The sequence below is a fragment of the Copadichromis virginalis genome, linkage group LG8, assembly GCF_057382275.1.
Source record: "Copadichromis virginalis isolate Kocher_CV1m ecotype Utaka linkage group LG8, C_Virginalis_male_GT1.1, whole genome shotgun sequence".
Lineage (NCBI taxonomy): Eukaryota > Metazoa > Chordata > Actinopteri > Cichliformes > Cichlidae > Copadichromis > Copadichromis virginalis.
The window spans coordinates 6,290,483-6,318,348 of NC_140625.1; the positions used below are offsets into that span (position 1 = coordinate 6,290,483).

At 43.2% G+C, this 27,866-nt stretch overlaps 1 protein-coding gene and 1 long non-coding RNA gene across 6 annotated transcripts in view; one reads left to right on the plus strand and one right to left on the minus strand.

Moving 5' to 3' along the window:
• Positions 1-5,999: 5,999 nt before the first annotated feature.
• LOC146702576 (uncharacterized) overlaps positions 6,000-27,866 on the minus strand; it is a 46,477-nt gene continuing 24,610 nt past the window's right edge. For 4 of the 5 annotated variants that reach the window (XM_085465505.1, XM_085465503.1, XM_085465507.1 and 1 more), the window contains 20 exons: positions 27,443-27,655; positions 23,483-23,664; positions 23,180-23,363; positions 22,598-22,740; positions 20,852-21,033; positions 18,300-18,559; positions 17,963-18,200; positions 17,696-17,879; positions 14,707-14,833; positions 14,430-14,516; positions 13,378-13,563; positions 13,035-13,297; positions 12,726-12,874; positions 11,426-11,510; positions 10,125-10,239; positions 8,762-8,893; positions 8,423-8,674; positions 7,036-7,177; positions 6,771-6,927; positions 6,000-6,692 (listed from right to left, as the gene is read on the minus strand). In XM_085465505.1, the coding sequence (XP_085321631.1) occupies positions 6,279-6,692; positions 6,771-6,927; positions 7,036-7,177; positions 8,423-8,674; positions 8,762-8,893; positions 10,125-10,239; positions 11,426-11,510; positions 12,726-12,874; positions 13,035-13,297; positions 13,378-13,563; positions 14,430-14,516; positions 14,707-14,833; positions 17,696-17,879; positions 17,963-18,200; positions 18,300-18,559; positions 20,852-21,033; positions 22,598-22,740; positions 23,180-23,363; positions 23,483-23,664; positions 27,443-27,655 (3,695 nt within the window). In that variant the 3' untranslated portion in view covers positions 6,000-6,278. The remainder of the gene's footprint in view (positions 6,693-6,770; positions 6,928-7,035; positions 7,178-8,422; positions 8,675-8,761; positions 8,894-10,124; positions 10,240-11,425; positions 11,511-12,725; positions 12,875-13,034; positions 13,298-13,377; positions 13,564-14,429; positions 14,517-14,706; positions 14,834-17,695; positions 17,880-17,962; positions 18,201-18,299; positions 18,560-20,851; positions 21,034-22,597; positions 22,741-23,179; positions 23,364-23,482; positions 23,665-27,442; positions 27,656-27,866) is intronic. The other variant, XM_085465506.1, reaches the window with a different exon arrangement.
• LOC146702577 (uncharacterized) lies at positions 23,589-24,462 on the plus strand. The gene is made up of 3 exons (XR_014921859.1): positions 23,589-23,684; positions 23,855-24,000; positions 24,114-24,462. It is a non-coding gene; the product is annotated as an uncharacterized LOC146702577 (long non-coding RNA).

Sequence of the window (27,866 nt, forward strand, 5' to 3'; positions counted from 1 at the left end):
TCAGTTTAAACCAGTACAGACCAAGATAAGGCAGCGTCTTCCTGCCCTTGGGTGAAGAAGCATCCTTTGTGTGTCACAGTCCGCTGTGACGGACCGAGTGGAGAATGCGTGTAATGGACCCAGGTGCGTACACAAGTGAGCAGACGGGAGTGAGTTTTAACAAAAGGCGAGCCTTTAATATGGCTGAAAACAAGGTGTGCAAATACAGCAGGGATGGCGTGGCTAAACAAAAACCTAAACTGAGAACAAACTATGGTGAGGCTATGGCTTGGAAGACAACAGACCAGGCATGGAAACACGGAGGGTGGGAACACAGACGACGCGACACAGACTGTACGAAACACAGAGACTAAATACACATGAGGGATGATCAGGGGAAGTGGATGCACACGAGGAACACAGGTGACACTGATAATCATAACAAGACACGGCAGGAGTGAACGTAACACTGATGGGAGATGGGCAAGGTAAAGCAGGAAGTACACAGAGGTTCAAACAGGAGGAGAGAGAGCACGGGGAGAACGCAGACATAACGGGCTGGGGAAAACATAGAATAAAGCACAAAGAGAGACGAGGGCTCATAAATACACAGAGGGGCACACAGGGGGTAAGAGTCACGAAGGGAAAACACATAAGGAACAACGTAACAGATCAACCCAGGAAGCATGGCCTAAATAAAGAACAAAATACAAAAATACATGAAAACTAAGAATACTGGGCCCACATGGCCCAGGACCATGACACCACCCCCCCCTAAAGGGCTGGCTCCCGACAGCCCAAACCCGAGAAACAAAACACAAGCGAAACAGAAAACACCCCACCCAGGGCGGGAGGCGGGGGACCAGGACGGAGGGAACAAAACGAACCAAAAACAAGGAACACGAGAACAAAACTGAGTCCACAAATACACAAAAGAGTCCAGAACAGGAAGGCGAATGTCCAAAGCGGCGGCGGCGAAGGCGGAGCAGTTCAGGGGGCCGGCAGTGCGCAAGGCAGCGGCGAAGGCGGAGCAGTTCAGGGGGCCGGCAGTGCGCAAGGCAGCGGCGGCGGCGAAGCAGTTCAGGGGGCCGGCAGTGCGCAAGGCAGCGGCGGCTCTCCAGTGTCAGGCGTACTGGCCGAGGCCCGGTGGGCACAGGACCAGACGAAGCACAGGCTGAAGACTCAGAGGCTGGACCAGACGAGGACGAAGACTCTGAGGCTGAAGCCGGAGCCGGACCAGGCGGAGCAGGAGCAGCTGATGCAGAGGCCGGACCGGGCGAGGATGACGGCTCTGAGGCTGCAGCAGACGAAGCACAGGCCGGAGCTGCAGCAGACGAAGCACAGGCCGGAGCTGCAGCAGACGAAGCACAGGCCGGAGCTGCAGCAGACGAAGCACAGGCTGGACCAGGCGTAGCAGAAGGTGGCTGGATGGGCTCCTCGGGCCCTCCAGCTGATGTGGCATGGTGCTGGACGGGCTCCTCGGGCCCTCCAGCAGACGAGGCGTGAGGCCGGACGGGCTCCTCGGGCCCTCCAGCCGATGTGGCATGGTGCTGGACGGGCTCCTTGGGCCCTCCAGCAGACGAGGCGTGAGGCCGGACGGGCTCCTCGGGCCCTCCAGCTGAGACAGGAGGCTGAACGGGCCCCTCGGACCCTCCAGCTGACGTGGCATGAGGCTGGTGCGGTTCTCCTGAACCCCCAGCTGACGAGGAAGGTTGCTGAACGGGCCCCTCGGACCCTCCAGCGGAGACAGGAGGCTGAACGGGCCCCTCGGACCCTCCAGCTGACGAGGTAGATGGCGGCGTGGGAGCCGCGGAGTCCTGGATGAGCTCATCCGAGCTCCCAGCAGGAGCTGATGCAGAGCCAGAGAGATTTGAGACCCCTGGCTGAATGTTAAGCTGACCAGCGGACCGTACTGCTATCGGGGACTGGGCTACAGGAGCTACTGGGGCCTGCGCTACAGGCGGCACTGGAGCTACTGGAGACTGAACTGGGGGTGGCTGCGAGGGAGCTAACTGAACTGAGGGTGGCTGCGAGGGAGCTAACTGAACTGAGGGTGGCTGCGAGGGAGCTAACTGAACTGAGGGTGGCTGCGAGGGAGCTAACTGAACTGAGGGTGGCTGCGAGGGAGCTAACTGAACTGAGGGTGGCTGCGAGGGAGCTAACTGAGCTGTGAAGGGCTGCGAGGGAGCTAACTGAGTTGTGAGGGGCTGCAGACCCTGGCGGCTCCGAGGGCCCCCAAGAGCCAGGCGTGTTCCCCGAAAGATGTGCTGACAATCGGGGGTAGGCCACGGCTTTCCCCGGAGCTCCTCCTCTACGTGGGTGCAAGCTGCTTGCTGCTGCTCACAGAGACCGGACTCCATGATTTCCTTAGTAGGTCTTTCTAAACAACTAAACACTGTACTGTCAGTCTCCGAACACGATTCAGTCATAGTGTCCGGCCCCGGCAAATCAATGCTCATCTCACTCTGCTTCATAGAGGGGACGTGAGGCACGAAAACGCAGTCACTCACCGGAGTTAATGCGGTGCCACGGCGGCGCCGGCGCCGCCCCCTTCTGGTAGCTGGCGCGATGGGCGCTGATGGCACCAATGCAGAGGGTGATGTAGCGGCGATCTCCCGGTCGTCCGCCCACATCCTTGCCAGAAATGAGGCAGGCGAAGTAAAGCCTAAGCGGATTGGAGACGGCGAGCGGCTGGTAGGCTGTGCAGCAGGTGAGAGGTCCTCCTCCGGGATGAGCCAGGGTTTCCACTGGAGCTCGTCCTCCCGATAAGCCCGTAACACCTGCTGCCGCTCTTCCTCGCCAAAGTCTATGGCCTCCGTCGTCTCCGTGTGCCACGCCGTGCGGCCAGACCGCGGTGAAGACGCGGAAGCCGACGGGGCGCGAGCGGAGGGTGTGTCGGTGGCGAGCCTCACCGTTCCAACCGCAACTGCTTCTGGCTCGCGAAGCAGCGGGGAAACGGGACAACAGCAGGGCTCTGGCGGCACCGCCCGCACACTAGGCAGCCGTGGCTGCGGACAGAGTTGGAGAGCGGTGATGAGAAAGTCAGTGATCAGCGGGTGTAGTGCCTCCCATAGCCAGGGAAACACAGACACGCATACTCCCGCTTGGCGGGCTAACTCCTCCCGTTCCTCCTCTCCGGAGCACCGCAGCCATTTACCACATAGTGACTCCACCGTCTGGAGGATCTCCCTCTCTTGTGTCGCTGGGTCCGACATGGTCGCGTCGTACTGTCACAGTCCGCTGTGACGGACCGAGTGGAGAATGCGTGTAATGGACCCAGGTGCGTACACAAGTGAGCAGACGGGAGTGAGTTTTAACAAAAGGCGAGCCTTTAATATGGCTGAAAACAAGGTGTGCAAATACAGCAGGGATGGCGTGGCTAAACAAAAACCTAAACTGAGAACAAACTATGGTGAGGCTATGGCTTGGAAGACAACAGACCAGGCATGGAAACACGGAGGGTGGGAACACAGACGACGCGACACAGACTGTACGAAACACAGAGACTAAATACACATGAGGGATGATCAGGGGAAGTGGATGCACACGGGGAACACAGGTGACACTGATAATCATAACAAGACACGGCAGGAGTGAACGTAACACTGATGGGAGATGGGCAAGGTAAAGCAGGAAGTACACAGAGGTTCAAACAGGAGGAGAGAGAGCACGGGGAGAACGCAGACATAACGGGCTGGGGAAAACATAGAATAAAGCACAAAGAGAGACGAGGGCTCATAAATACACAGAGGGGCACACAGGGGGTAAGAGTCACGAAGGGAAAACACATAAGGAACAACGTAACAGATCAACCCAGGAAGCATGGCCTAAATAAAGAACAAAATACAAAAATACATGAAAACTAAGAATACTGGGCCCACATGGCCCAGGACCATGACATTGTGTAGTGTATCAGTTCAGCTACAATTGTGATTATCTCAGCGACATATTTTCAAGGCACAAAACAAAGAGTTCTTACATTAGTGAAATCTGAAACAAACCATTTGGCCTCAACAGGCGTCTCCTAAAAGATTAAGAAACTAATGTAGCTGAGGGAGTGATCTCTGTGGTATTTCAACCTTGTACCAGCCTGTGATTCTCACACATCAATTCTTGGGTCAAAGAGAAAAATAACTAAAACAAAGGGGCCTTATTGAATGACAGAGTTTTCCTGCATAATGTCACTATAAAACAATATCCAGTAAATGCTCCCATGGTGCTAAAATACCTAACAGATTCTATCTTTAAAAACAAGTCTGGAGTCTGATACAGATCTAAATGGTATTTTGCTGAGATCCAAGTGGCAGTATGCCCCATGCTTTAGCTTACAACAGCAACCATAAAAACAACTGAATGTTGAGTTTACAAGCTACACATGAATGCAGCATGAGTCCAGTACAGAGGGGGGCAGCTATGCAGTGCAAGAAGAGTCCCACTTCTAATATCAATGTGTTGTTTACGAAAACAAACATCACCTGCTAGTCATCTCCTTTTTGACTCATGCCTGTGGCCTCATATCACAAAACATCAGCACAATATTCAGCTCTGTGCTGCACGATATAATGACAACACTCAAAATACTTTATTGGCCCTCCAACAGAATGTAAAATGCTGCAAAGGATTGTAGACAAATCATTTCAGGACCCCTTTGCTCCTTTACAGGAATAACCCCCTGCTATTGATTTATTTTGTACATTTTGTGCCTCAGTGCTCCCCGTGACTGATTCTTTGCAGGAAACAGCCCTCTGGTTACCATAAGGTTGCATCATGAGATGAAAATAGGGAGGTGCCGTTTCCCCAGGCTGTTTCTGATCTCTCCACTAGCACTCCTCACATGCCTAATAAGTGTCCTGCTTTGGAGATATTACTGTCCTACAGAAGCTACACAGGGTGTGGCTGTCAAAGAGGGGGTCCAAAGACCACCGTAGCAGGCGGGGATTTCATTAGCTTCCCTTTGCAGTAATGGTTGAACTAGACAGAATATCAGGGCTTAGTCAGACTTCTAACTATATCAGAATGAATTTGAGAGGTGAGCTCAAAACCAGAACTGGCTTAGGTAGAGGCAGCCATATTACTTTAAGGCTGGACTACTGTAATTCCAACTGTAATTCAGGCTGTTCTAAAAGTTCCTTGAAAAGTCTTCAGTTGGCCAAAAATGCCGAATCACAGTTACTAACATGTACCAGAAACAAATAACGAGAGGTTGTATTTTCCTCATATTAGTGCTTCTTTGTTGCCGCCCTGTTAAGTTCACACTGTTGGCTTACTTGTGGTTCCGAGTTTCTAACCAGCTTCCGGTTTGGATTTGGGAAACAGAGATGTCCTCTTTTCTTCCAAGATTACACTTCAAACTTTCCTTTTTGATAAAGCTCAGAGTTTGGGCTGGATCAGGTGACCATGAACCATCCCTTAGCACAGGGTCAGACTGCTGGGGGACTTTGCCTGATGTTACGTGATGGGTGTCACAAAAGATCTTTTAGCTCAGTGATTCCAAATATCAAGTCTCCAGTTATTTGTCTGACCCAAAGGTGGCCAGTGGCTTGGAAAAACATGGAAATCTGTCGTCCAACATTAAGTATTATGTAAGTATTATGCCCCTAGTCTGGTTGTGATCTTTGAGCTTTATTTTGACACAATGAGCACTGTCTTTTGGCTGAACTATTTTAAGCACGTTGTAACTGTTTTGCAAAGTGCTGTACAAATTAATGTTTTATTCTGATGCACTTACCCTTCACTCGCCTCTTTTCCCTCCTCAAACATATAATATACTACTGTGAGTCATTAAGGTTTGTCTTCTCTCTCCTGTAGTTTCTGTTTAATCCTCTTTGGTGTTCATAGCCTCACTATGCTCCTCTTTGCATCCTCCTTTCTTGTCCTTCACCTTCCACTTGAGGTCACTTGTTAAAAGGGAGTTCTTCCTCCCCATGGTCACCAAGTGTTTGCTTATAGGGGAACATTGGATGATGGGTTTCTTGTCATGTAAACATATAAAGTACCTTGAAATTCAATAAAAGAAACTCTTCAATAGACACACTTTTATTATTTCAAAGGAATAAAGGAATGGTACAGAAAGTAAAAAAGGTTAGCAGATTGCTTAACTTCACTGAATATGGAAAACAGTTGACATTAAAAGGAGCAAAATGTATCTTTTGCTCAAAAGCAAATACAATACATTAAACATAAACGGCACAATATACAGCTAAAAGGACTCAAATCAGTGCATTTACTACAAACATTAAAAATTACACAAAATTATTTTAGGCAACTTGTGCAAATATCTCCACAGATTTTAAAAGGAACTACACAAACAGATAAAGAGCTAAGTCTTTGGTGTGGAGATGCTGCGCTAGGTTCTGAATCCGACAAAGGCGTACGTTCTGAGCATCTCCAGTGCTGTACACTCTGTATATGTGGTATCGTTCCTTCTCCTTCAGTGCAAAGTCCAGCTCGTTGGCAGACATGTGGATAAATGACTTCTCTTTCTTTATAGTCGACTTCACCTCCACATACACCACCTCAGGCTCTCCTGTGGATCCGAAGGTGAGCTTAAAGTCGTATGGCTGACCGGTCTCCCCGCTCTGATTGCACCACATGACGTGCGTGGGTCGTCCAGGGTCGCTGCTATCTCTCCAGTGGCACAGGAAGGAGTTGACCAGCTGCTCCCCCCATTCGCCGATCGCTGCCACATCTATCTCGTCTTCTGATAAGACCACCTACAAAACAGAGGAGCTATTAGGAAAGACTTGATAACCAGCGACTAGGAAACCAAAGCTTGCAGTCGGTATACTGACGGTGGTGGGTCTCTGGCAGGTGAGCTCCATGTCTTCAAGTGTGGCCTTGGTTTTGTTCCAGTGAGGAAAGTCCAGGTTCAGAGGAGGACGGATCTCTGCAGCAGCTGCTGCAGTCCCCTGGAAAGTACTAGAAAGCACCACAGCCTCAGGTACAGCACTGACAGAGAGAGACAAAGGAGAGAGATTAGAAATACATACTCAGTAAGAGTGAAAATCAACATTTTCTGAATATTTTACATATTTGGGAAGAGGAGAAGAAGCCTACAGGCTGTTTGGAACGGGCTGGCTGCTGGCTGTCTCAGCAGGTGGTTCAGATGGAGGACTCGGTGGAGGTCTGGGAGCTGCAAGGCTTTTCTCTCCACCTTCAGCTGTGTCAGACCGAGTGGTCTCACTCTGCTGACGGCGCTCTGTTGGTGACAGACAACACCAAATGGAAAACGTTAGTTTTTACAGGATGTGCTGTAACAGTTTGGGAATAATGACACAACGCAGAATTACACAAGAACTTTCTGTTTGTAGTGTTGTGTCTTTGCTCACTAACAAGCTAAAATCAACATCTTAACTGATAATGCAAGATGCAGCTGGTTAAGACAATAAAACTAACTTATTGTGGACGATCTTTTAATCTACCTGTCTCTCCCTCTCTGTAAGTATTTTCAGTTTCTTGTGATTATCACAAACTGAGAAAGACGGTTCTGTGTTACCATTCTGCCCTGTGGTGAAAATATAATTTTGCAAAGGTAAAACACTTAAAGCTGCACACATTTATTCTTTGTCCATTTCTAACACAAACAGCCTGAGCAGAGGAAGAAGAAAATCATTTTCATATATATCTCCTGTCTTCCTTCTCTCAGCCAAACCAGTCGCGGCAGATGGAGGTTTCTTCCTGTTAAAAGGGAGTTTTTCCTTCCCACTCTCGCCACAGTGCTTGCTCATAGGGGGTCATATGATTGTTGGGTTTTTCTCTGTATGTATTATTGTAGGGTCTACCTTACAATATAAAGCACCTTGAGACGACTGTTGTTGTGATTTGGTGCTGTATAAATAAAACTGAATTGAATTGAATATAAATTGCTAATAGTCAAATCCATCTTAAAACTGTGATGTTTTTTGTTTGTTTTTTGTGAAAATCTGACTCACTTGTGTGTCAGATTCTAGTAAACAGAAGTGTGTTTATTTTTGGCTTCAGTTTTGTTCTATAAAATTTAGTTGCATTTGTTGCTATTGACTGAAAAACGAAAAAGTCCTAAGCTGTTATCTCTCATCCAGAGGCCCTCGCTATACTGGAAACCCACAAATCCGCCTGCAGCGGCAAAATCACTAAACCACCTGAAAGTTTACTAGATTAGGCAGGTTAATAACTCTTTTTATTCTGCTGCAGCATAAATATGGAGAAGTGTCACCTCTGATATCAGAATGTTAACTGGTGCAGGAATCTAATTATTCAAGTGGAGGTTTCTTCCTGTTAAAGGGGAGTTTTTCGCCATGTGCTTGCTCACAGGGGGTTGTTTGATTGCTGGGGTTTTCTTTGTATTATCGTACGATCTTTACCTTACAATACAAAGCACCTTGATGTGATTTGTTGTGATTTGGTGCTATATAAATAAAACTGAACCGAATATCTGTGTTTTTAAGGATCTTGAATGTGAAACCTGGTGGTGGTGGTGTGTTGGTGTTTGCAGCAGCAGCAGTTGTGTTAGCTTGCTCTGGATGACTGGGAAGCCTCTGAAGGCTGGGTTGGTCTGCAGGTCTGTTGGTGCTGCTGCTGCTTCTGGGTGGATGGTTTCCTTCGTGGCTGCTTCCTCTGGGTGCGACTTCCATCTCCAGGCCTTGTTCTTTCGGTCCAGCTGGAGGAGGCCACATCTTCATGACGGCCTCCACCACTTTGCTATCTTCCTGACCTCCTGACAAATGTGACAAATGAAACATGCACTTTTTATACTGCTAATATAAACAAAATTTTCTTTACTCTGAGCATCTGCATTAAGTACCAGCTCGACTGCCTCCTGTGCTGTGTATTGGTGCTCGAGGAGGCCAGCAGACAAGCGTCTGTTCCCCGTCCTCTTGTCCAGGGTGAGATGGCTCGACTGTGGAGCTGGTGGAGGAGAAACTCCTTGACAGCACTGGAGGATAATAGTTTCAGTTAAATCCAAAGAATATAAAGGAAACATTGAAATGAAACCTTAAATAAAACACCAATCATACACAGTGTGAGCCTGTCTCAGAGCTGTTGTGCCATGAAAGCAAAATGTGTAATGAAAAAGTCTTTGATCATATTAATCCTTGTAAAATGTGTGTGTATGTGTGTGCTCTCTGCTGCAGTATGGGATCTGCTCCTCTTGCTCTTTGAGCCCTGGCAACAGCTGCTCTTTTATGTCACCACACACAAGAGTGAACAAACTCGAATTAGCATATGCGAGAAACACACCAGTTATGTGCACTGTGTGTGTGTGTGTGCCGAAGGAGAGTGTTTGTGTGAGGCTGAGACTGCGAAGAAAACCACTTTGAATATTATGAAATGATAATGGAAATGGGGGCAAGTGTCACAGAGAGAATTGGAGGAACTGCAGATGGAAGCGTGAGAGGAAGCAGCAGTGAGTTTTAGGATTCAGCTCGTGTTGCAGTTGTAGCACTGAGCTGATATTCTGCATCAAACGGTGATTCTCATGCACAACAACACTGGGCTGAACACATGGATTTTTCAGGCTGTTTTTCAAACATTCTGCAATTTCACAAAGGTAAGTAAATCAGTGAGGAGCACTATAGAGTAACAAAGAACCTTATTTACCGATATATATTTTTGGCACTATGGCTCTGTTGTAGGAGAGCAGGTGTTAATGACAAGTCCGACCCATGCAGACAAGCCAAAATGAAAGAAAAACATAGGAGTTGGCTGGGTTGCAAAGCAGCTTGCAGATGTGCAACAGGTGTGGCCAGGTTACAGCAGCTTAAATCGCATGGTGTGTGTGAAAATAGCCAATTAGAGGTGTAGAAGAGTGTAAACAGAGCCATCGCAATGACATCAAGCAATGCTACGTTCAATTAAACTGTTATTTTAATCAAACCTATTTCGCTTTGAGAGTTAATGTGTCTGTTATGGTGAATAAATTAATGGAAACAAGTGGAAGCTTTGACTTTTCAACTTTCACCTTTAGTATTCTGTTCGATCAAATTCCATCAACATAACGATAACCTATCGGTTACGCTGTTTTTCCAAAAGTTTACTACCTCTGTGGCCTAGGGGGTCACTGTTGTCCTGACTGACAGATATGTTCTGATATTTATGTAAATCCAACATTTCATGTGAGACAGGATGGCTGTGTGTGTGTTTTTTCCACCATGTGTCTTCTGTACCTCTTTCAGGGGGAATGTCTGGTTTGTGAGGCTCTGGGACCTCCCACAGTTCCTCCTCACTGGGCAACTCTCTGATTTCCTCTTTGGCAAAGAATCTCTTCAGGGCTCTTGGGTCCTGCATATGTATTTATTATAGTTATTGTAGTTATTATAGTATACACGGCATACACATAATATTAGGCAAGGTTGACAGACTGTATAAAAAAGATGGACGTAGCAACATGATATCACCAGTGGTTTGTGGACTTTGTATTTTAAAACTAAAACATTTACATTTTGCCTGTTGCCATGTTCTTTTTTTTACATCCAGAAATGACCATAATCAGATGAGACACAGGAGTGCTAAGGTAACTGCTACAGCTAACTAACATAGCTAACAAGCTGCATCCGTAAACTGTACCAGGTGCAATGTACAGACAAAGCCTTAGGAGCCTGCCTCAAATGGAAGGAACTGCAGTTTTGGCACGTCCGCATGCTTCATGTTTATTGTTGCCTGGACAGCATATAGCATTTGTTTTGTATCAAAGAACAAAACTAACTGCATTTCATAATTTTATTCACACTGGAAGACCTGTGGGACTTGCATTTGAGTTATTTAGGAGGAACACAGAGGTCTGATCCATTCATCATCTGTCTGATTCTCCCTGTTCCTCCTTATAAAATCACTACATAATAAGACCAGTGCTGACTAGATCTGAGGTCTCTCTTTTCAGATTCTCTTGCCAACAGTGGCAACGACAGACATTCTCAGTAAAACTCCGATGTCCTAATTAACACGAACTTCTAGTAATCAACTTCCTGGGATACTCTAAGTAATAAGTGAATATAATAAGTTAGGAGCCAGATTTCCCCTAAGCCTCTCATATCTGTCTGACTGCAGTGTAAAGGGATGTTACGCTACAGGATCATATCATTAAAGCCTTTAATCAGACACTGAAGAATTTCATTTTATTGACTTTGGAAAATCCCAAAATGGAACCTAAATCAAACATTTGATCCAGATGTCAAAACTGATTATATAATGCAGCTCTGTTCTACTGGAAAACCAGAAGAGAATGATCAGTGGAGCAGGATCAAAGCTGAGGCCAGATCTGAGCATCTTTTGCTGCTGCACTGCTCTGTGAGTCGGCAAATAATGCAAATGCAACTGCTCTCCAGGGAAACGGCCGTTACCCGGCGCTACGGTCAGCTATGTGGTGAGTTTGTGCAAGTGGCAGGATGAAAAAGTGCAAATGACTAAAGACTCTTTTCACTGGTTGTGGATTAGTGATCGATGCTGGAAGGAATTATATATCACTTACACTGCGCGAGGTTATCAGGCCAAAAAGGAAAGGTGTCAGCTCCTTTTGGTGGCTGCTCTCTGTGCAAAACAATTTCACCACCTCCCTGAAACACACACAGCATTGCAAGCTACTGTAAGACAAATGCCAAAGCATGTACAGGGTAAGTCTATGAACAGCTTACTCAGGATATGTTCTCTTTATGAGACTTAAATGCATGTGAGGGAAGGACTTCTGAAATTCAGCAAAGATCAATATGAGTCTTCATCATATTAATAAAATCATGTGGATGCATGGATCTCAACTGACAGCTAAGACTCGATGCCATATTAAAAATTAATTGTAGAAATAATCTGATAATAAAAGGGTTTATTAATTCACTTATATCTCACTGAGAAACACTCTGGGGAAAATGGCTAGAACTTCAGTGCCAGAGCTTGCAGAACTTAATAGTTTCTGTTGATATTAGTATTTCTTTAATAGCTGTTCACATGTTCTGAACACACATTACGTGAATGATGCTTTGTTAAATTACATCAGGTTGGTCCAAATTGCACCACAAACTGTTGATCACTTAGTAAAAATCCAAAATCCAGAATTGCATATTTCTTCTTCGGTCACCTTTCTCACTCACTATGTGTTAATGGCCTGTATTTGTATAGCGCTTTTACTAGTCCCTAGTAAAAGTTCCTTAATAGGCCTCTCTGTACTGAATCATACTTATTTATCTCTCGCTCTCTTCCACAGCATGTTTTTATTCTGTCTTCCTTCTCTCACCCCAGCAGATGGCCCCGCCCCTCCCTGAGCCTGGTACTGCTGGAGGTTTCTTCCTGTTAAAAGGGAGTTTTTCCTTCCCACTGTCGCCAAAGTGCTTGCTCATAGGGGGTCATATGATTGTTGGAGTTTTCCCTGTATGAATTATTGTACGGTTTACCTTAAAGCGCCTTGAGGCGACTGTTGTTGTGATTTGGCGCTATATAAATACAACTGAACTCAATTGAATTGAATTAGAACAGAACGTGTAAATATGCTATAGTAATGCATATAATGATGAGGTTCTACTCTGTGTTTCCCTCCAAATTCAATTCAATATTTTTCTAATGACTACACATAAAACTGCAAAACGAAGGAAAATAAAATAGAGTTCTGTGGAGTTCATAGAAAAATAGTTGGACACCAACATTTAACACTGAACTGTTCTACAAGACTTTTCCTGACTTAGTGAAGGTTGAAAAACATCACTGATTAAGACATGATTAAGACATTTAAGAATCATTTAGATGGAGAAACTAATTTCTGAGACCGTCCATCACACACAAACCTGCAGATGTCCAGCTCAGCTGAGAGATTATCTTTCTGGATGTAAAGCTCTTTTTTATCCTTCAGCAGACAGATGACATCCACGATCTCAATCACAGGGTCCTCATCGTCAGCTACATCCAGCTGGTGGCGAATGTATAGCTTGCCCACCTGTGAATAATCAGACAGAAACAAAGGAGTGCATATTTGTTGTCTTTGTTTTCATGCTTTCTTCCTTGCAGAGCTTTAGGTGTTGTGGATGCACCTACAAGAAGACTCTTAAGAGGAAAAAATAAGACAAATTAGGGTTCCTTCAGATTTATCCTCTTACCTGTGCAAAGGAGAGGTGCTTGATTTTTCCTGCTATGTTTTGTTCAGTCAGCTCTGAATAGACTTCATTCAGTTCGTCATGGTGATAGAGAAACCTCTGAACGTAGGGAACAATCCAGCGCACCAGGCTCTGCATGGATGGACAGGGCCTCAGGTTCTCAGTCAGAGGCTCACTCTTGACACATTCGGAGAGCTGACGAATACCACAGATGTCCAGAAACAGTTGTCTGTCTTCCTCATTGAATGCAGTTCGATCTGCCGCGTCTATTAAGAGAAAAAAAATCATGAAAGTATCAATCACAGTCTATTCTAACACAAACAATAAAAATGTAAAAGCACTATACCAGAGTTTCCTGTCTTGTTCTTGAGCGCCGTCTTCTTCTCTGGTGGGGGCAGGTTGAGCAGACGCACCTGCTTATGAGGTTTGAAGATCTTCTCCAGCTCTTTGCTGTCACTGATCATAGGCTTATGTGCCAGACTCACCCAGTTGTTATTCTTAGTAGGGAAGACCTTCTTATCAGACACCATCCCTATCAGACATGCACACAACCATATAAATCAGACACGTAACACATAAACAGCAAAGGTACACACAGAATAAGCTGTAGACATTTAGCATGACTTTTTTTCTCATTGTACTACAAAAACTGCAGGTTGGTTGTAAGAGGTTCACACTAAATGCAGATTTCGATTTAGCATTTCATCTCCCTTCCACTTATTTGAAGCCAACCATCTTTTGGTTGCCCGGCAGGTGGGCGGGACTTCTGTGCTGACCATATAAAACATATCTGCGGTCAGCATCATATAGATACAAAAGTAGAAAGAATTGCCCGATGTTGACTGTTAAGTTGGTTCTCTGTGTGCTCATATTTTAATGATTTATGATGCAAGTTGCAGCAATCTGCACCAAGGTTTACTTTAATTGACTGCTTTATTAACTTTGACACATGCTGTTGTAACTGCTGACCATACTGGTGATCCAAACTGCCATAACAACTTTCCATCATTTTAAGAACACTAACATGCACCCATGTCTTTTACCTCACACAATATCTTTGCGTCACATCTTTCACCTGATGCTTACATTCAGCTTTCTGCACAAAGGATCTGCTGAGTATTTATATTGTTTTAAGTCTGAATAAATATTTTTCCGCAGGTACTACAAGAGTATTGCTAAATGTAAAAAATATAAACATTCCCACTCCAGACAGTGCAGTCTGACTGTCTTCAGTCCCAAGTTCAAAATGCTTTAATGCTGCAGCAACAAATTCATCCCAGCTGCATTTAAAGCATGCGGCACACTGACAAATGGCAGATAATGCTGGATTTCCAACAGAAATTCTGCGTGAACAGGTAAAGAAAGGTGCGTTGTTTTTGGAATAGATACATGACTCACCTTTCAAAGTGGAGCAGTAACTGTGATTAAGTTTGGACTGAGGAATTCTTTCCTGGTCTCCGGACATTTTGGATTTACAGTTTTTAGCTGTTAAAACAAATACGACATTGCATTAAAATATTTTATGTAAAGAAAAACAGAAGAAGGATCAAGTATCAAATCAAGCTAGTCAATGGAGAGACTATTGAGCAGGAAATAATGAGCTCCTGGCAGATGGGACATCAACAGTAAACAAATGTATGAGTCAATGAAAGAAAGGCAATCTAAATGTTCTTACCAAGTCTGGCATAGAGTATCGAGACATCCTGTAGCACTTCAGCAGTTGGTATGGGACAGGAGGAACAGATCAGTTCCAACAAGCCAACATACTGGTTCATGTTGGGGTCGTTTTCCACATTCAGCAGCTATGCATGAGAGAAAGAAATGCAGACACAAAGAGTTGAATTAGTATTAGTATTATTATTAGTATATAGTACTGCATTTTTGTTAACAGTCGGTCCTCCTTTATTTTTTTTTAACTCAATTTGATTTATATCAAATTGCCAAATCACAATTCATTCAAGGTGCTTTAAATTGTAAGTAGGGCTGGGCCATATTATACCGTTCACGGTAATACCGGTATAATGTTAGGCAACGATAGGAAAATGAAATATCGCGATAGAATGGGAGTAAAACGCGCATGCGTAGTGCCTTTGTTTTCATACGCACATGACCGATTGTTGAGTGAAACAGATGAACCAGAATTGGTTTGTAAAAATGGTGCAACTTCCGTGATGTGGAACTGGTTTGGTGTTTGTCCGTCAGATACACAACAAAGCACATTTTTTTGCAGAACATGCAAGCGGCCGTTGTTATTGTCGTATTTGTCGGACTAAGATGCTCTTAAATCTGGGAGTAATCTGGGTCCTAAACTCCGTATACTTCAGGTCAAACGAACACTGCAGCATCACTGAGCGTTAAAAACTGTCTAAATTCTTTCATCTTTAATAAAACGATCAGCATTGCTGCTTTACCAGGTGTAACTATAAAGTTTAACTTCCAGGCATCCATGAAAACAAAAGTTATTACATTTAACGGAGTTAGAAGTTAGCAGGAAGCTAGCGGAAGTTAGCTCGCTAGTTTCGCTAGTTACCTAAGCATGATATAGCACGTTCTGACGGAGAGATTTCTGAAAAAAATCAAACGTACAGCTCTGCTATCACTTCCAACATAAATGAAGACAGGAAACTAAACAGCAGTGACGTTTGTAGGGTTACTGAAGTTGGGCTAGCTGGTATATAATGATGTGCTACGTGATCGCTAGCGATACAGCTATGTTAGCATAACATAAACAGTGAAGCTGGAGGACGAACGCTAACACTTTTCCACTTATAAAAGTTAACGTGAAGGTTCTTCATGGTTAGAGACAAATGCAATCGCATGGCAGGATGCTGTAAACGGACCAAACTTCAGTCAGGAGAACAACTGAGATAATCCATCCACTATACGAGGTTAGTCATTAATATACTGCAACAACATGGGAATAGAGCAGCTGCCAGAGAATTCAACATTAATGAATCAATGGTACAGAAGTGGAGGAAGCAAGAAGAATGAGTTTAATAAAGTTTGATTTATCTGACTGCTTTGTTTCCTTTAATGTGCCTTATAATCCCGTGCACCTTATGGTCCGAAAAATGCGTACTGCACACTGCAGTTTAATGTTGCAAAGCACCTCTTTTTAACTTCAGTGGATATTATACATGGTTATGCTCAGGATATGTCAGCCCATTTCTACTGGAAATGCCTTTTGGTTAAACTTTCAGCAAGGAATTTGCATTTGCACTGTTACATTTTTATGAAGCTTTAATGTACATAAAAACCAGCTTCTTGTTTAAGTGAAAATAAATGGAAGGTTGTCTTTTTGCGCTAGTAATGTTGTGGAGTTGTATTTTGTCTCGCATCAATTATATCGTCGGTTATATCGTTATCACAAATTTTCAAATATATATCGTGATAAATATTTTTGGCCATATCGCCCTGCTCTAATTGTAAGGTAAAGACCCTAACAGAGAAAACCCCAAAAGTCATATGATCCTCTCTGACAGGGGTGTCACCAAGGGGAGGCTAAGGCAAGCACTGGCTGCCACCTAAAATTTGCTTCCCCCCTTTGGCAAGATGGTCCTCTGTTGGTAATAATTCTAATACACATGAGCAAAAGAGAAAGGAAGACACCCTACAATGATTTGAGACATTGACTGCCTATTTTCACTGATATCATCTTTAATAGCAAGAAATTAACTAGGCATATAATTATTTTCTTTCTCTCTTTTTTGTCATATTTTTTCTAGTAACCTAAATTTGACAACAGCATAATAAATCTGGAGATTCTGTTGGTGTGCCACCCCAGTGTTTTTAGTTGCCCCATATGGCACCACTAGGCACCCCTGCTGTATGAGCAAGCGCTCTGACGATAGTCAGAGCAAGCCATCGCTCAGAGCAAGCCATTGTTTAAATGGCTAACTAGCTAGCCAATAAAGTTTTACTTAGCACAATCAGTATTTGCTATGTAGGAATAATGGAGCTGCTTTACTTTAGTTATTAAGGAAATCTGAAGACAAATCTACAATAAAGCAGACAATTGTGATGAAAATTCCCACTGAAATTTTATAGGCAGTACTCAAAAATAAAAATCCAATGGCTTTCTAGCCCAAACACAATACAACCATACAATCCTTTTCAACAACTACCCTCTAGGTGACCTACAGCCAATTCTAGCACAAGAACAGTAACAGAAAGTTTAAGACTTTTAAATGGCTTTTTAAAATTAATCTGAGTTTGTATACAATGATATCTTAGTTATACCAGGAAACCTGGTTGACCCCAAATGCTAAGTACACCAATGGACACCCAGACTGATGGGAAGTAAACACCCTCTCTGCAGATAATCAGTAGGTCATATTTTACACTTCGAGAAAGAAAAATCATGTGAGCTTTGTTTTTTGAAAAATGACTAAAGCATTGAATCCATACCAAAATACCATTCAGTATCCTCAGAACTAACTCAGAGCATGGCTACACAATCTGTCTTCACACTGATCTCACTGTGCTGAATAAAACCTGCTTCCTTGTTAGCTTAACAGAAGCAAATCTGCATTATTCTCATGTATTGATTCAGTGCTTTTACTGATTGACAGTAAAGCTGAAAAGCTGACAGTGACATCAAAGGGAAAAAAAAGAAAACAAAAAGAAACCTTATGTTTCTTTTCTTCTTTAGTAGGGCAGCTTACCCTGACGAAGAAGTCTTTCATGTCTTCCAGACGGTGATAGAAAGGAAACAGGACTTTGGGCTCCCGGACAGGGCTGTCTGGTTTACGTGTGAGCTCTTTGTAGCGCTGGAACATGTTTGTTGGGTCGCCCCAGCACACCTCTTTCAGGTGGTAGAACCGTCCAGTGCACCAGTCATCACTGCGCCTGAGGAAACAAAGTACTGCTTGTGGTTTTCAGGTACTTTGAGAATAATCTGAAAAGGTATGCTGAAAATGATGATAATGTACCTTTCGTTCTCTATAAACACAGCAGGTGTATGCTGGAAGAGCTCCTTCAGGCTGCCCTGAGAACAGTTTTGTTGCAGGTAGGTGTAGACGTTGTGGATGTGCTGAATTGTGGAAGTGAAAGTTCCCCTTTTTGACTCATCCTCAGGGAGCCTTTGCTCCTGAACATCTTCCTCTGGTTTGATGCACCACGTTTTCAGATAGTTAATCAGAACATCCACTGAGATTGTTTCTCTCATCCCTACAAGAGCAGGAACACAGTTACAGACTCCTTTACAGGACAACCAACAAGAATAGCAATGGACAAAAGTAATCGCCACTGTAAAAGACACATTTTTACCAAGAGCTCTGCTGAAGTCGCTGGAGCTAATGTCCACATAGTCGACATGGGTCCCCAGCAAGTTGGTGACTTCAGGTGATGACAGGTAGACAGAGTTCGGACAGAGGTACTTTCTGTCCAGCTGGCCTCCTTGTTTTGGGCGATAGGCTGGCACCCATTCAAGACGACGCAAGGAATGGTAGAAGGAAGACTTGGTGCTTTTGATTGGTTGCCCATCACTGTCGATCACCTGGGCTGTGAGGTACTGAGAGTAGCAATGTCTGAAAGAAAGAGACAGAGAAAGAGACTGTTTGAGATGTTTTCAACCCACTTCTACAGTGGATTGAAAACACCACACGTTACAGACGACACGCGACACCATTAATGTGGGGTCATTACAGTGCATGGCTGACAATTCTCCAGCTGTCCTGATTTAATGACTCAGAAAAGTGACAGAAGTGTGTGAACTACATTCTCAGCAGCATTGTGAGATAAATATACAGATAAATTTTCACCAACCTGATCAGTGCAATAGATACCAGTTAAAAAATAGTATTCTCTGAGTCAATCTCATATATGCTGTGGAACACTTTCCCCATCCTGTTACCCTGTAGAAGGTAGATATTGTTGCTTAAGCATTTTCCACATGCCTTTATGGGAATTCTCCCACCTATGGGTGCTAAATATCCTTGGGCAAGATACTAACCCCAAGTTGCTCTCCGAAAAGAGTAGAGGGCAAAGAGTAGAAAAAGCAGATTAAAATAGGAGGAAAAAGAAAAGAATTACACCAGTTTCTAGAGCTAGTGAATGGTATGGTATATATAAGGGACATGTAGTACATTAGTATTAAGTATTTATTTATTTATTTTTACTCATTCTGTATTTGAAATTTGATTTAAAGATTAATTGTTAACTATTCATTCCTTCAATTTCATGTGCTTTAGTCCCTTTTTTCAAAGGTCACTGTTTTGAAACTGAAAATGACACTGCTGTGATGCATTTGAGAACTGTTCGGGAGCCACACCATCTAAAAACAGTGCAGTTGATAAGGACTACAAGCATAAACGAAGCTGCTGATAATTCAAACGAAGGAGAAAAAGCAAAAGTAGACACACAGACAGGCACAACGAATAGCTGTAATTTAAAACCTATAGGGTAGTGCTTGGCAGTCAGCCAAAGTCTAAATGATAAATGAGTTTTAACACGCAAAAACAATTTTGGGATCCTTTAATTATTCATTGAAATGTGATGTATAGCAACAGCTGGTACGAAAATCTACACGAGAAATAATTCAGCTGTGTGCTGCTCACTGGCATGAGTTTGGGTGACCTCCTTACCTAAACTGCTCTTGTCTGTTCCCACACAAATATAACAGGAACTCATGAGATGGGACCGCACTAAAAGCACCTAAATCCAGATTACGAATGTTATGCCTGTGTGAGCTCAAGCCCAAACAAAAGCTCGGTGTGTCACTGCTTTTTTCCCTCAGGAAGAAATGATTTTGAACTGCTGGTGCTGGGGAGGTCAGCCCTGTCACCTCACAGCAACAGGTCCAGGGCTCCAATGTATTCTGGGGCCTTTTACACACAGAGGCTATTTAATCCACTTTATATTAAAGACTTCATAACACCATATAAACCCAATGGTGCACTTGACTCTGAGACTGCAGGTTTACTTGTGGATGCTAGAATGCCAGCTCGCAGTTTGGATTCAGGAGACAGACCCACTCTCTACTTTTGAGATTAGGTGTAAAACTTTCATTTTTAAAAGTTTATCTTTAAGGCTGATCAGGTGACCCTGAATCCTCCCTTAGTTATGCTGTAATAGGCCTAAGCTGCTGGGGGCTTCCCAGGAGGCCCGACTTTTTCCATTATATGTTTATATGACACGCTGCATTTAATCATTAGTTAGTATTGATCTCCGGCTCTCTTCCATAGTGTGTCTTTTGTCCTGTCTCCCTCCCCTCACCCCCCTTCCTGAGTCTGGTTCTCTTGGAGGTTTCTTCTTGTTAAAGGGAGTTTTTCCTCCCCACTCTCACCAAGTGCTTGCTCATAGGGGGTCATCTAATTGTTAGGCTTTCCTTTGCATTATTGTAGGCTCTTTACTTCACAGTACAAAGCAAATCTAGGCAAATGTTGATGTGATTTAGAGCTTTATAAATAAAATGAAACTACACTGAATTTCGGTTTCCTCCCACAGTCCAAAGACATGCATGGGGTTAGGTTAACGGGTAATTCTAAGGATAAATGTTGTCTGTCTCTATGCTTTAGCCCTGCGACAGACTGGTGACCTGTCCACAGTGTACTTTCTCTCGCCCTAGATAAGCTCCATTCTCCCCACAACACTGAACTCAATAAGCGGAAGAAAATGGACGGATGGATGCCCAACAATGTCTGCACTCTAACACAGTAATCACTTAATGGCCACAGTAGAAACAATAGGAATTGCCACCTGATGCTGACTAATCCCAAACCCATTAGTCTGACCATTTGTTTCCTGAAATTGGGCAAAATCCACTGGAAAAACATTACACAGGAGGGGGAACATGGTGTGTTTCATGGTGTGATTGTTACCCAGTTTCCCAGTTGGCCTCCAGCAGCTCTAGCAAAGCCATTCTCTGCTGCAACAAGAGGGAGCCAGGCAGTTCTGCTGTGGCCAGAGCGTGAAATTCCTCACACGGGTAGTCGTCGAGTACATAGCCCTCCCCTGGGACTTGGCGCCACGTTGCACTTTCGTCTGACCAGGGGCTGGAGGCCTGGTGGAGGAGTATGGCAAAAAAGTAAGCTTTACCACTGATATCGACATCTCTTTTAAATGTTCAAATCCATCTGAAGTTAAATCAACTGAGGTGTCCTGCAAGCATTGCTTGCTTCTTTATAGCCCATAAAGAGTACAGTAGCAAACTGAATGTGTCTTCTCTTAGGTTGTTATCTACTAAAGCCAGAAGAAGAAGAAGGAAATCTGATCATGTCCAAGGAACACTGATCGCTGGCGGCACATACAAAGCCAAAACCAGTTTTTTTTGATTGGTCCAAAACCTGCTCGCTTTAATAATTAGTGTTTACTTTGTTTTGTCAACTTTTATACAGTTACAGTATAGGACACCAACAAACAGTTGTTAAGACTGATAGATTTATGTGTTTCAGGTTGCCTATAGTTGCAAGTAAAGTAATCATAGACAGTTTTTTTCTGCTATCTTGCTTAATAAATGGCTTAATGAGATAAATCAGTTTTAAAACTACTGTGAATCACTTTTGATTCTGACTGTTCAACTGACAAAAAAACACAAGGTCCAGTTCTGGTTCTGCCAGAGGTTTCTTCCTGTTAAAAGGGAGTTTTTCCTTCCCACTTTTGCCAAAGTGCTTGCTCATAGGGGATCAAATGATCGTTTGTTTTTTCTCTGTATGAATTATTGTAGGCCCTATAATGTAGGGTCTACAATAATACATCTACCTTACAACTACCTTACAATATAAAGCGCCTTGAGGTGACTGTTGGTGTGATTTGGCGCTGTACAAATAAAACTGAATTGAACTTAATTGAATTAGCCGTTTGAGTCAGATAATTTATACATTCACAATCCTACAACAAGTGGGCAAACTCTACTGCTAATAGGCGGCATAACACAACCAACAGCTCTAGAACAGTTACTAAATGGATCTTCTGGAAGGATTTCTTATCATGGCCCTAACCACAGAATGAGCAAAGCCTACTTTTGCTTTAACATCATTAACAATAGCATAAAAAATCCTTAATGTAATGACTTGTTAATAGCATCTGATGCATACAGTGTTTTTAAACAGGAATGATGTTATCGCAATTTTCCAGCATTGTATGTAGGTAGTATCAGTCACACCATGACTGATAGTATCATCACAAATCCTCATACTTTCCACTGTAGCTGTGGCTCAGTCTAAAACAGGCGTCAGGAATGTGTGAGCTGCACACCTCCGACTATGCCTGAGTGACATTTCTCAGCAGCCACCTGTTTTTCTTCTTATCCTCAAAGCAGCCATTGATCTTCCTAGTTCTGGTGCGACTCATAATTGTTAGTCTTTTCGTCCTTTAATCACTACCTTACTCATCACGATGACTCACAGATGCAGACATATAATCTGGTCTTCCTCTGGTGTCCATGGAACCACTAAATATTTTGCCCTTACAAAACACATCCATAGCCTTTTATCACCTGTGCTTACATGCAGAGCCATCGTGACCTTTGTCTGATCTTTTTCTGCCTATCTGACTGGATCAGTGCAGCGTGAACTGTGTGTCATTCTTTTCTAGCTGAGGTAACAGTTCAGGAATATCGTCCTCACCAGTTCTGTAGCAGTGAGTGTTTGTCTTTGTTTGCAGATGATGAGACCATCTTTGATTCCCAGTTTACTGAACAGCTCTCTCCATCCTGCCACATCACCGTCTGTCTGCACATAGCAGGGACTCAGCAAGATCCAATCATAGCCTGGTGAAAGGGAAACACAACAGTCAGCAACACAAAGGTTTACAGAAGGAATATCAACAAAGAAATGCTGAACCTGGTAACTGAAAATGTAACTGATTAAAATGAGTTGTTCAGTCATACAAACAAGGTACCTGTGATGCATGGGCCTTTGTTACTAGAATATTATAAGAATAGTCACAGGAACACTGATATTTAGATTTGGTGGCAAGGCTGTTGCTGTCCCTTTCACACAGGCAAGGGGAGCAGCAGCAAGACCCGAGCAGAGAAGAGAGCAGGTATTATTGACAGCAGACTTAATCAGTGTTAATTGATTATGTGGGAAACGTCATGAAAAGGATGATTTGATGTGAAGTTGGGTTGCAAAGTGGCTTGCAGTGCGCCTTACACCAACACAAGCTGTTATTCTTTCTTTTAATAAAAGCTGTGGGATTCTCCTTACCAGGCAGCTTCGATGGTAAGTTGACGTTTCCGTACTCTTCAGAGAAATGCACCCTTTCATTGGATGGGCACAGCAGACCCCTGGAGGTGAGGACGGGTACTGCGGTGTCTGAGTACTCCTGGCTAGAGGACGAGTGCTGCTTGATGAAAACCAAGTAACTCACAACCACAGGTGTAGGCTTTGACTTCAATGAAAAGGGTAAACAGAAATAAGAGAAAGAAGAAAGAAAATTCATCCAATTTTTTTTTTAAAAAGATCACTGATCTTTTTTTTTTTCTCATATTCATTTACAGTGTTTGTTACCTTCCATTTGTTGTTCCTTATTGTAGGGTAGATGTGCTGCTCCAGCAGCTCTTGAGGCTCTAGCTCGTGAACCCCAAGTCTTCTGAGCAGCTCATGAACCTGCTGACTTTCCAAAGGCTCCAAACAGCTCAGCAGGGACGGGTGAACCACACTGACATCCTTGTACAATGCAGCCAGTGGTCCTGTGAGAAGAAAAGTACAGGTTATATCACCAAACTGGTCACAAAAACAAAACCTACTGCATGCTCCTCATTTACTGTAGGGTTATATGTTATATAATAACCACCCTGTTTAAAGTTGAGTTCTTTTGAGTGAACCTTTTCATCAGACTCTAGAAAGTGTCACTCCAGTTCATTTCATTTCATTTCACAGACTCGCCCTTCAGAGACTCGCCTGTAACAGATGTGAAGAGAGGCAGAAGACTGCTGTTGTGGCAAAGTGCTAAATGTGGAAGACGTTTTTTCTGAACAGGCATCTAGTCTCATTTTGTCCTGGATTTGGGAAATACACAATTCTTGGTAAATGTTGAATTACTCATACACTGTCTTAATTTTTAACACAATACTACAATAAAACACAGCAACTACCTTTAAGTAAAGACCTCCAGTGACCTACTTTTCTTCCTTTTAAGGCTTGCATCTGAAGGAACGCTTTCCCACTGATCTCTGCGCTGCTCAATATTTCAGAAGAACACTGTGTTTAACTTCGCTGTCTCTCTAAACCCATCACACTCATCTCTGTTCACCTCGCCTTTGAGCAGAGCCTGAGGTTTATGCTGCACCGAGGCTGATTTAATCTACAATCACTGACCCGAAAAACCAGCTAGAGTAAAGATTTCACTCTGACTTTTATTATTTCCCCATCAACTTTCCAAACATTCTTTATTGAGTCTGTTTCCAGTGACAAAAGCTTTTCACAATTATGAATAGGAGCCTTGCACTCAAAATCATGTTTTTCACTAGCCAAGAATTTGTCAAACTTTATTGTTCTCAAACACCGGTGGTGTGCACTGGTGATTTAGTGCTCTTACATGAAGCAGTCGACCCACAGGAGGCAGATCAATGCCCAAAATCAAAGCCAGCCTTACTGTTAGTCCTCGTGCAAGACCATGCTTCTGGCAGCAAATCTTAAAATCTGAAACCTCACTGGTCACACACTTCCTGTCAGACTTACTACACAAGGCGAATTACTGTCCACAGTGTTCCTATATGCTAATTAACCAACACAGAAGCAGCCAGTTCATTTCAATAACAACCAATGCAATGCATCAAGAGCGGCACAAATTAGCAGGTCAGATGAGGTAAATCTACCAACAGCACAGGTTCAGCTGTGCGACTTCTAATGTGATGCAACTGTTTCTCTCTGGAAACGACACGGCAATTCATACCAAGGAGCAGGAGTGGAAAAATAAATGTTCTGACACGAGTAGCACGAGGGAAATCTTCCTTCAAAAAGTGAGAGGGGCAGCATGAGGTCTTTAAGGCAGGAAAGGTTTATGTTTGGATGAAATATGGGAGCCCAGGTGCAATGGAAGATTTATCCAGAGAAGAACTGCTTTATTAGAAACGACTTCCCTGTATTGACCTGAAATCTGTGTCTAACAGCTGACCTATAGGAAGGAACGTTATTGATTATCAGATCCAGTGTACTATCTACTCTTTATATGTTTTTTTGTTGCATTCATTTTTTAATGACTCACGACCAGCTGTGTTCTAGATAAATATGATGGATCTGCCTCCCAAATAAACATCTGGTGCAAAAAAGCTATTTTGTAATATTTTTTGGTCTTAAAACAATGGTGGAATTTTCTATAAACTTGATAAATTGATCCTCAGCAAGCCAGATGTCATTCTTTTAAATGCTCCCCTCCCCCTTTCTAAGGAAAGTAAGATATTTGTCTAATCTAAACAATTTTGAAAGACAGACATTGGTGATGCTTATGTGAGCCACAGATTCCAGAGAAACACGACGGCAGCAGAGGGAGAGGGGAACACGAGCACTTTGGCTCCTTAAAGAAACACTAAACCACTTAGACTGCACATCTATTAAAGCCAGCAAGCTGCAGCGGCAGGATGCTTACATCAAAGTGTGAAAATCCATTATTCATGCTCGCCATTCTAAACGTCTGCTTTGGGTACCATTTTCAAATACGATGACGCACAACACAACACCGGTGCCGTTCCTCAATGCTTGTGCGAGCGTGCTCCGACCTGAGTGGCTACATGCCTGCTTATTCTTGGAAAGAGGTCAACTTCATCTGCAGACTGTACAAGTTTGTCATACACCTACTTGGCTAACCTGCATGTCTGAGTCTGCTGACTTTGAAAACAGAAGACAAAGCTACTGACGCAGATCCTTTTAACCTTTTCGAGAGCTCAGAGTCTTTCCCCCTATGCCATTTCTATATCTACTCAGACATTAAAAAAGAAAGTTTGAATGTGTTCTGTAGTCTGTTACCGTGTCTGTTTACTTAAGTGCCTTGATTCAAATGTACCAGGTAATGCACTGTGCTATTTTTTACTCAGTTTATGAAGCTCCACAACAATTTCCAGCTTTGCAAGGATTTCCTGGCTGAGGTTTGTGAGCACAGATGGAGAGTGTTACATGTGCACTTCTCACCATCAGCAAGGTGATACTTATTTATCCGTTTTTGTTTCTCCTACATCAGTTTGTTACATTTTTAGAAACTGAAAACCTGTGAAAGCGTACTGTTCTATATTCTCACTGCTTTCCTTTCTCCATCTCTACTGCTGGTTCACTGTTTTTTGTTTTGTTTTTTTCACGCTTGTTTTAGCAAAGTGCAATCATCACATGCGTATCTATAAATTCTCTGCAGGTGCAGAGCAATTATCTGCACCAAAGCAGCAAAAACACAGAGACATTGCTGCTGACTCTTTCACAATTCTTCTTTAATTCTACATGCAGCTGTACACTGTATGCTGGGCCTGTCTTTTTATCACAATACTGCAGCTATTCATCTGTTAAGAAACAGTATTAAAATATGCAGTAGTTTTAGTTTTACTTATGTATGTAAAACACAAGCTGATGTGGCCATTGTGAGGTTGCCTATTTCTTTGTGGATTATACTTTTAAAGCCTTTTACTCTTCACATTGGTTTTAGGAGCCAGAAGTTGCCATATTTGGATATGAGTGTGCAAGGCTAAGTTCTCAGCTAATGTTAGCAAATTTGTTTAGCAACCATTGAAAGAAGAAAACAAGCTAGGTATACAGCTAGGAACTAAAGGCGCTTGTCCTTGTGTCAGTACCATAATAGCATCCACTTTTTTACTCACTCCATATTTCAAGCTGAAGCTGTTAGTATTTGGTCAGTGCAATGTAGTTTTTTTTTGTATAGTCAAAGATATCGTATTTAGAACAGCGCTTGGAGTGATAAGCTATCAGCTAACAGGCTAATTTAACAAGTGCACAGAGACACATATTTGCAAATTATAGCAAAGTAACAGTACGTGAAATAAACAGCTCCACACACTGCAGAACTCACATTTCCTCATTTATTGCCTCTAGTAGTGTATGACGTTCAAGCACATCGTGTAAGAATCGTTTAACCTTTTCTATATTAAAAAATAATAACCCCCACACAGTTGTTAGAGGGGCTGAAATTAACTTTTAAGAAAGCAAGTGCTATTTTTACCTGCCTGTAAAAATGCCTGCCTGTTTTTATGCTAAAAGTAGAAAATGGAATGCCTTGCTTTTGGAGCAGCCTCTAGTGGCCATTGGAGGAAGTGAAGCTGTTTGGATTTCTGCAAGCTTCACTTTTCAGCCCCAAACTTTAGGCTTTTCCTATTCTATTCTTTGACTTAAAGCAAGGCAAAGTTATTTCAGAAGGACACACATAATCAAGATATCAGTTTGCAATTTAATCACCGATCACATTTCACAGATCAAGCCTCTTAGCCACTACATACTGCCACTAATAGAGTTATGAAGTCAGAGTATTACCTGTCTGTGCTTGAGCTTTCTTTTTCTTGGTCTTGCTCTCTTCCATTGGAAAGAACACTCCTTCCACACTTAGTGCCACCGCACGTCCGTCAGCTAGAGGGATTATGGGTAGCTCTCTGAGCGTCTGCAGGATGGAATCTGCCTCTCCGTATCCATGCTCCAGAGCTCGGAAGTTACAAACCAGCAGCCTGGCCAGCTGATGTAGACCTGCATCTGAAAGTAACACAATTCAATTCAATTTTATTCATATAGCGCCAAATCACAACAAAAGTCGCCTCAAGGCGCTTCATAGATACAGAGAAAAACCCAACAATCATATGACAGTCTGGTGTTCAGATTTGCCATTACATAGGCAGAGAAAACATCAGTTTGTTTCTACTGAATGAAAAAGAAATAAAATGGAATATTTAAAGTTTAGCCATTT